Source organism: Mesitornis unicolor, unplaced genomic scaffold (genome assembly GCF_000695765.1).
Source record: "Mesitornis unicolor isolate BGI_N332 unplaced genomic scaffold, ASM69576v1 scaffold21312, whole genome shotgun sequence".
In the NCBI taxonomy this organism is placed as follows: domain Eukaryota; kingdom Metazoa; phylum Chordata; class Aves; order Mesitornithiformes; family Mesitornithidae; genus Mesitornis; species Mesitornis unicolor.
In genome coordinates, this window is record NW_010167395.1 from 617 (window position 1) to 9,613 (window position 8,997).

General features: G+C 40.9%; 1 protein-coding gene across 1 annotated transcript; it reads left to right on the plus strand.

Moving 5' to 3' along the window:
• Nucleotides 1–1,398: 1,398 nt before the first annotated feature.
• Nucleotides 1,399–8,791, plus strand: SETD9 (SET domain containing 9; the record flags this gene model as incomplete). The annotated part of the gene is made up of 5 exons (XM_010178693.1): nt 1,399–1,775; nt 3,505–3,628; nt 4,982–5,097; nt 6,325–6,430; nt 8,704–8,791. Coding segments are annotated over 5 exons (811 nt in total), but the record flags the coding sequence as incomplete, so codon positions are not given.
• Nucleotides 8,792–8,997: the final 206 nt, after the last annotated feature.

Genomic DNA, 8,997 nt, shown 5'->3' on the forward strand with positions numbered 1-8,997 from the left:
TTCTTGAACTGGTGAGCCCATAACTGAACAGAGTGGATTCCAGATATGGCCTTACCAGGACAGAGTAGAGGGGGAGGAGAACCTCCCTCAACCTACTGATCATACTTTTCTTAATGCTCCCCAGGATGCCACTTGCTTCTTGTCCACAAGGGCACAGTGCTGGCTCATGGTCAGCTGCTGTCCACCAGGACTCCCAGGTCCTTCTCCCCTGAGCTGCTCCCCAGCAGGTCAGCCCTCATCCTGCACTGATACATGGGGTTGTTCTTCCCCAGATTCAGGACCCTGCACTTGCCCATGTTGAATTTCATTGAATTTCTCCCTGCTTAACTCTCCAGCCTGTCCAGGTCATGCTGAATGGCAGCACAGCCTTCTGGTGTGTCAGCCACTCCTGCGAGCGTTGTATCATCAGCAAATTTGCAGAGGGTACACTCTGTCCCATCGTCCATGTCATTGAACAGAGCTGGACCCAGTACTGACCCCTGAGGAACACCACTAGACAAGTCTCCATCTAGAGTTTGCCCCACTGACTACAACCGAGTTCTGCCCTACAGCCAGTTCCCAATCCACCTCACTCTCCAATCATCCAATCCACATTTCTTAAATTTGGCTGTAAGGATGTCATGGCATACGGTGTCAAAAGTAGAGGATACAGTAGACCACATCTACTGCCCTCCCCTCATCAGTCCATCCAGCTGTGCCATCATACAAGGCTATCAGATTGATCGAGCATGACTTCCTCTCGGTGAATCCATGGTGACTACTCTTGATAGTCCTCTTTGTCTTGACATGCTTTGAGATGACGCCAAGAACAAGCTGTTCCATCACCTTTCTAGGGATAGAGGTGAGGCTGACAGGCTTGTAGTTACTTGAGTCCTTCTTCATGCCCTTTAGAACACTGGAATGACATTGGCCTGTGTGTCACATCTCTGGTATAAAACTCTAATGTTTGGATACTTTAAAATGGTATTTAACATTAAAACTAGATAGGTAAGTGTGGGTTTTTTTCAGTGATGTGCTTGCCCTTTTTTTAAAGGTAAAAGTATTATGTGAATTTAAATGAGTATGACATTGATAAGTAGCATAAATGAAACTCCCCCTAGTCAGCATAATGTTTGTCATTGCCTTGCTTAAAGTGTAATGAGCTATATATGTATTCTATAAACTTCGATGATCACATATATTTGATTTTTGGTATGTTTGTCACTAAGAGCTCAGTGGGGTTTAATCTACTTGTCTTGCTGTAAATACATCAGATGATGGTTTTATAGTAGGACAGGTATGAAAAAATACTAGTTTGAGTTTGTTTGAAACAACAGTGCCTATGAGTTGCTGCTGTAAAATGGCTTTTCTGTATTTTATTTAGCAAAAATGTAATCTTAATTTTTTTTTTCTTTACAGGACCCTCCGGTATGTTTCTGAAAGCTCCCAAGACAAAATTATCTCTGATGAAGATGTCTTTGAAACACTACTGAAAATATTTAAAGCTCTGTTCATAAATGACTTCACTAGACAAGTGCATATTTTGGCCTTATTTCCAGAAATCAGATGTAAATATTTGGAAATACTGACTGTTGAGCAGAAGCAATCAAAAGTTAATTCATCAAAGTCACATCATCAAAATCTAAGTCAAGATGTGTTTAGTCCAGACGAAGTCCTGTTTAATACACTGGGGTTCACGGTTACTCGAGACAAAAGTTCCCTGGTGTCGGCTGGAACTGGAGTCTTTGTTACCAGAGGTTTTGTACCAAAAGGAACGGTTGTATCTATGTATCCTGGTAATGAAATGTTCTTTTTTCTGGTTAAGTTAGATGTGATTTCTAACTAACTACAGAATGCCAAATTATACACTAATTTTTATTTTATGGGTTTTATTTATGTCATTCCGTAACAAAATCGCAAGTTATGGTGAATGGGAGTAGTTCTGTATAAACTGACTAGAGTTACTTTGGAAATAAGCAAAGCAAGATTGGAGTGGTAATTTTGATTATAAAAAAAACCTTTCAGTACTCAAAGTCTGATTTTTCAGCTGCTAGAAAAGTTGTACGGGATTCTTTAAAAACAAATGGATGGGAGCAATTTCAAGTAGATGAATAATATACTTTAATTCTTTATAGTTTCTGTTTTGGATAAGGTTCTGAAAAATGGGGTTTTGAGATCTCCACACAGATCAGCAGACAAGACTCTGAGCTTTTTCAGACCACAGAAGTGCAAATTGGAGAATGAAAATAAACCTCTTATTTAGAAGAACTTTCTTCCATAAAGTATGTTTGGAAAATCAGCACTTCTCTGTTCCTCCTCCTCATTTTTTGGAACTGTGTTTGCTCACTTGTCGAAAAAGATGTGTAGTGCTGTCAGTATGGCCAAGCTAGGACAGCTCTGCTGAAACAGTCTGGATTTGTTTCTGTTTCATCTGTTGACAGAATCATCCCCTGCACATGGTCTTTGGCTTATGCCACCAGTGCAAGCTTGGGACCAGTCTGAGCACTGGGCAGCAGAGCACGTTTTGCCATCCCAGAGCAGGAGTGTCTGGCCATTACTACTGACTGGTCAACTCAGTGACTGCCAATTGGGAATGAGCCTACAAACTTGCAGCTCACTTTGAACTTCAGGCACATCCTCAATGTGAGAGTAGGCTCATTGAGAGTCTCCTCTAACAGCTCATGTTGCAGAACAAGAGACTGAGCTGTTGAAATGCTTTCCTTTTCCAGGGGTGTAAAGGAGCCTGCAGGGCTGCTCTCTATGGAGAGAGGTCAGTGCTCTCCTGCCTGTTCGGCAGTGAGTGCAGACTGCTGGTGGGGCCTTCACCTGGCTCCTTGTGCAGTTGCAATGAAGGATTTCTAGGAGGGCTGCTGAAGATGTGGCAGGTGTGAGGGATGCAGGACTGCAATGTCATGAAAAATTGCAAGCCAGTCTGCTGTCACTTTTCTGTGTTTGGAACACAGGGTAGGTTAAATCCTGTCCGCAGACTTGGGAAATGGTCTGCTGAAGTGATTTGTCTGTTCTTGGGTTGGCTTTTCCCTTCTCCTATACCAAGAAAAATCTCTGACCAGGGTGGTGGAGAGGGGAATGTTTCAGGTTCTTTGCTGTCTGTGTGTGTGCTTCTGAAGGGTCCTGACACAGCAGTAACATCACAGCATAATATCTTCAGCTGTGCTTTCTTGAACACCACTTGACATTTTCCACTCTGAAGCAGGCCGGTTGGCTGTGATACCCTATCTACCTCTCTCATGGATACTGGACACAGGCCTTTTCTTTAATTATTTCTTTCACTGGCTTCTCTCTTTGGAATATCTCAGCTTATTTAGATACTTTTTGCATCCCACAAAGATGTGTCTAAAAGCTTGTACGTTTTCAAGTGGTCATGTCATTAACTGAGAGAGGAGTTCCCTCCTACTGAGTCTGTCTCCTTTGAGTTTCTGTGTGGAGGGGACTGGATGGTATCATAAACCCATTCTGACAGTTAACTTATTTTCTTCTGAAATAATTTTGTCTGTCTTGCAACAGGTACAGTATACAGAAAGCATGAGCCCATCTTTTTCCAGTCCCTTGGCAATCCCTTTATTTTCAAGTGCATAGATGGCATCCTTATTGATGGGAACAATAAAGGACTATCAAGATCAGTGTACAGGTAAGCAGTCAAAAGAAATAGGAGAATCTCAATTGATTTAAAACAGCAGTACTAATAATCTCAGTTCCCTCTTGTCTTGCCCTAAATTGAGTTATATTTTAATGTCATCCACCTACATGTATCTTGTAATGCAAACAGCACAAAGGTAAGAACTGTTGGATGTGATCTGTTATGTAGTTGTTGTCTTCATCTGTAGTGCCAATGAGATTAATTTTGATGTACAGAAACTGTTTCCTGTAAAGAAACTTTTAATAGGAGCGGAATGTAGCATGAAAATTCTGAAATGCTTCTGAGCTCTTACTCAAATATGCTTAGTTGAAGTGAAAGAAAAGAAAAAAAGTCTCTCTATGGACTTGCTAATACCAAAAGGGTGAATCTGATAACTTTGGCTCTACAGGTCTACAGGTGAGCAGCACTTAAGAAGGGAGCAGTAACACTAATAAAAAAATACTAATAGCAACAGTTGTTATTACAATATCTCACGTTGGAAAACACCCATAAGCGTCATCAAGTCCAGGTCCCTGCTCCTCACAGGATTACCTAAAACTAAACCATATGAGCAAGAGCATCATCCAGACACTCCTTGAGTTTTGACAGGCTTGGTGTCGTGACCACTGGGGAGCCTGTTCCGGTGCCTGACCACCCTCTCATGAAGAACCTTTTCCTAATGTCCAGTCTGAACTTCTGCTGACACAGTTAGTCTCACTGTTTTAGCCTACCTTAAAATGTAATTTGTAGCAATTTGTGTTTAAATATGATGGGAAAAGAAAATAAAATTAATAATAAGGAAAAATATCTAAAATAATACTTAATTTGAATACTAATACTAGATTTTACTTCTGGGAATGAGTTTGAAGTTGATATTGTAATGAGTCTTCGCATCTTTTAGAGTGTTGACAGTTCTGTAATGGTAACTTCTGATGCTGATTTCTGGAATTGTACATAGTGGGTTTGTGCAGGTTCTTCCACCAGAGTCTGAAAGACACCACACATTAGTGGGAGGTAAAATGTCCTTTTTTTACGTATCATCTAAGTGTTGGTCTGCACCCCTTCCCCACCCCCTAGCACTGTCCTGTCTCTCAGATGGGTTGGACAGTCTTGTGGTTTAGGGCTGGGCCGGCCACTAAATCCTGGACAGATGCTATTAACCCCTCTCCCCTCCCCAGAAGGGAAGAGAAAAGAAAATAAGGGAGAGAGGGGTTAGTAGAGAGTGTCTAACAGACAGATAGCTGTAACTTTACCCAGCGACTGTGGCCTTTTCTACAGGAGGAAGCACATACAACCTGGAGGAAGCACAGATAACCTGTTAAGTGAAGGAGCAGCGATTCACGTTAATGCTATTGATTATTTCAGGTCTTGCAGCAGGAGAGATCAACTTGGCCCCTTTCAAATGAGTGATGAGAGCTGGCTCACAGCTGCCCTGCAGAACCCACTGGCGGTGGGACAGTATGTCAACAACTGCTCACATGGTAAGTTGCCAGGTAAATTTTCCAGGCTTGAGTTTGTCTTTATGGATATAAATTATTTTAGAGGTGACACAGAGAATCAGATACTGTTATAGGGGAACAGTAGTGCCGTTTAAAACAAGATAAGCACTTACAGGATAGGGACTTCTGAGGCCTTCTGTGGCTGCTGGGTGTTCAGTGCAGGACTGCTTTAAATATCCATGTGCTTTTCTCACTGACTCCTCCAGTTTCCCGTCTCTCTGTCGGTATGTAGAATGAAAGGCACACACCCCAGAATGTGAGATGGGAAAGGACTCTGGCACAGGACTGCTGGGCTGAGGCAGTACACAGAGTTGCAGATCAAGTTCCCTGGTATGGTCCAGCAGGCTTCATGAGAAAACTACACACACAGTGACACCTGCAGTAAGATTCTATCGCTGTTCAGTTTGGACTGTAATACTTTTTTTAGACTTCTTAATGTTTTTGCACAAAATCTTGGAAACGCTTAGTACGATGCAGCTCCTGGACCTGAAGAGGGGAACTATTTGTTTTTGCTGTCTCACACAGTATGTGTTGGTCTTAAGGTTTGGAGGAATAAATAATTCATGGGAATGGTTGGGAGGTACAGAAAGTTAAATTGCTGCCATAGCTGGCTTCTAAGTGGCTTTCAGCGCCTGCATTACACTAAAGATATCCTGCCTCCAAGTAGCATCCAGAAAGGCTGCTGGAGTAGTGAACCAGGTATTCACTGACACAGATACAAACATCTGTCCCATGAAACTTGTTTCTTCCAGGACCAGTGTCCATATAAGGGAAATTCCCTTTTTCCCACTGCACAGATGGTGATTTCCTCGCTGGCTGTATATATGACATATTTTGCCACCAGGAAAATTTTTTTCGAGATGATTTTTTAACTGTAAAACCAAATGCTGTGTATCGACATTTGGCAATTCTGTAAGCTACCCCGGCACTATGCAAGTTGTGCCCCTTCACATATACATGTTGATAATCAGCTCATCCTGTTTAATGCAGTAAGGATGAATTAAAGCTTTTGTAGTTGGTTGTGTTTCTCCTGTGTAAGTCCAAATTAGGACTTCTAAGGAGTGTAGTAGCTCCCAACAGAAGCATGGTTTTCAGGCTTGATGAAGTATCTGGTACTTGTACAGCAGTACATTTGATACTTTTACACATTTCTAAACCCTATTTAACATTTTCTCAGGATCATAAAGAATTTCTTTTTCTTATTTCTAGAAAAAGCAGCCAACGTGTGTTACCAGGAGTTCGATGTGCCGGGATGTTTTCCACTAGAACTGAAACAGTATCTTCCAAACATCGTCTACAGCCATGACATAGAGAGGTTAGGAGCGAATCAAAGAGCTGTTGGATTTGTATGCTATAAGGCATACTGTATATGTAAAAAAGACAAACATGGTTGAAGAATGTGATAAATGATTTAGGCTTAAACAGGATTTCAATTAAATTTTACAGTTTATTGAGTAAAGGCAAGCAAACAGCGCTGGGTGAGTGGAGACAGAATGTCCTGATCCTGTTCTGATCCCTCAATCCGCACACCGTACAGGTCTCTTTTGGGGTTTATATTTTTTTAACTAATACATATTCATGGCATTTCGCAATACGCTTATACATATGCATTACCTCTCCCTGCTTCATATTATAATTAGCTCTCTTCCCATCCGCGCTTGAGCAGTGTCCCTTGCTGGTGGTCATGGGGGGATCGCAGAGGATGTTCTCTTGGTAACCTTTGTTAATTTTTTCTTCTTGCATAGACTTAGTTATTTCTTGGCTCTTGCTCAAGCCACAGGACCGGTATTATCTCGCTTCTGAGGGAGTGTTTTTCCTTTCTGGCACCTTATGGGTTTTACACAACTATATACTCCATTCTACTTGTTCTCAATCTGTTCTCCGTACAAGGACAGCCAAAATAGTCACAGAGGTCGCATCTTCCCTATGATCTCCACATTATTTTAACACGAATCAGACTGACACACCTCAGCGTTATTCCATGTGAAAATGAGTTACACAAAAGTGCGCACCTGTACAGAAGGGTTAGCTCTTTGAATAGGCTAATTTGAAGTGATTTATGACTATGTCTCTTTGTTCCTTTTTCCACATCTTTGCAAATAGATCAGTGTAGCTCTGAAGACGTGGTTTTACAAGCAGTAGTTACACCACAGTGCAATTCTTCTGAATCCCATAAAGCACTAGTTACATTTTGTTTGTATTACAGTACTGAGGTTTTTCAGTATGTATTTCAAATGTAGGTAGTAACCCTTAAGCAATAAAAACCCTTCTGAGGTAGCTGAGATTTAGCCTTCCTACTTTCCTGTTCTCCATGTCTTCTGCATATGTGAGGAATAAGCAGATGAATTTGCAAGGAGAAATCAAGAATTAATTTGCATTGAGACAAGTGAAATACTATGCAGTATAAAGGCATGTGACTTTTAGTTACACTACAGAATTGCAACATCCTCATTATGACCTGAAAATCCATCTTTTCTAGAATTTAAAACACTTAGAAGCCTTTCTCAGATTTTTGTTTAGAAATGTGGGAAAAGTGACAATTAGATGAATATGTGCAAGGAGCAATATGGATGACGGGGGCAGACAGCATGTCTGGAAGTGAGTGTCCTCTACTGGGATGTAGTCAAAAATAACTTCAAAGCTGTAAGACAGTAAGTTGTATTGTTGGTCCTGAATTTAACACATCAAAGACATTGCACTTCTATTCCAGTTGCTACCTTCAAGAATCAAATAATCTTCATCTAGAGGATATGTAGGGATTTTAGAGCAGAACATCTAGACTTCTAGTGTAATTCTGGAGCCATTTTAAAACTCTGAAATGTGGCTGGAGAAAGTTATGGTGCATATTGAAAAATAGGTGCTCTGGTTTCTAAATTGTTTTCTGTCTTCAAAAAGAGTTATCAATACTTGTTTATATTTTTGCTGTTGTTTTATTTATTTCAAAATGGCCTCACACTAAATTTCTTAGTAGTGGCGACTGTTTGGGTTGATGCTGTTCTTCACTTTCACATTCATCAGCATCAGAAGATGGTGCTCTCCTCCCTAAAATATACTTCAGCTTTAGGGCATAGTCATTTACTTAAAGGAAAGGAAGTGTAGGGGTGTGGGCTCCTAAATCTCTCTGAAAGAAAACTGTTTGCCATCAGCTTGGAGTTTATGGAGAATTCACCCATCGTCATAGGTTGCAGCAGGTCTCTGGTGCTGTTCAGAGTTGCCTTTCTGGACATGGTTTGGCTGAGTGGGTGTACCCAACCAGCACCTGTGGGCTTCTCCTCCTGTCTGTATAAATGGCTTTCTCTCTGTCTAGACTAATTCTTTTTATTTCTGAATAATTGTGTGAGTGGTAACATTATTTGCATAGCCACATAGGCTGTGCTTTTTTTTGGTAATTATATTGTCCTTGCTTGTATTTGCTATGTGTATTTCAGTGTTGTTCTTGCAGGCTCCTTGGCCTGGACTATGCATATTATTCCCAAAAGTAATCTAGACAGAGCCATTGTTTTAGCTCCTTGCCATGAAGAATTAAAAAAGTTAAAAGGGAAATAGAATTGTTGATTTCTACATGTTTTGCTTTTCCTTTTCTTACAGCCACCTGAGGTGTGTAGTGCTTGTCACTCTCAGAGACATCAAGCAAGGAGAAGAACTTTTTTCTAATTACTACACTGTTGTCAGCTGAATTAATAGATTCAAGACTGAAGAAATCTGTGTCATTAAAATACTTACTCTGTGTGTACGTCAAGTTTCATGAGCATTTTTACATAATGGCGGACTGTAGCTTTACCATTCCGAAAGCAAGCTGCAGGCTTGTATTTCCCTGAAAGTACACCACATTTGATGCAGAGGTGAAGGTTTAACTGTTTACATCATTAGGTTCTCATCTGT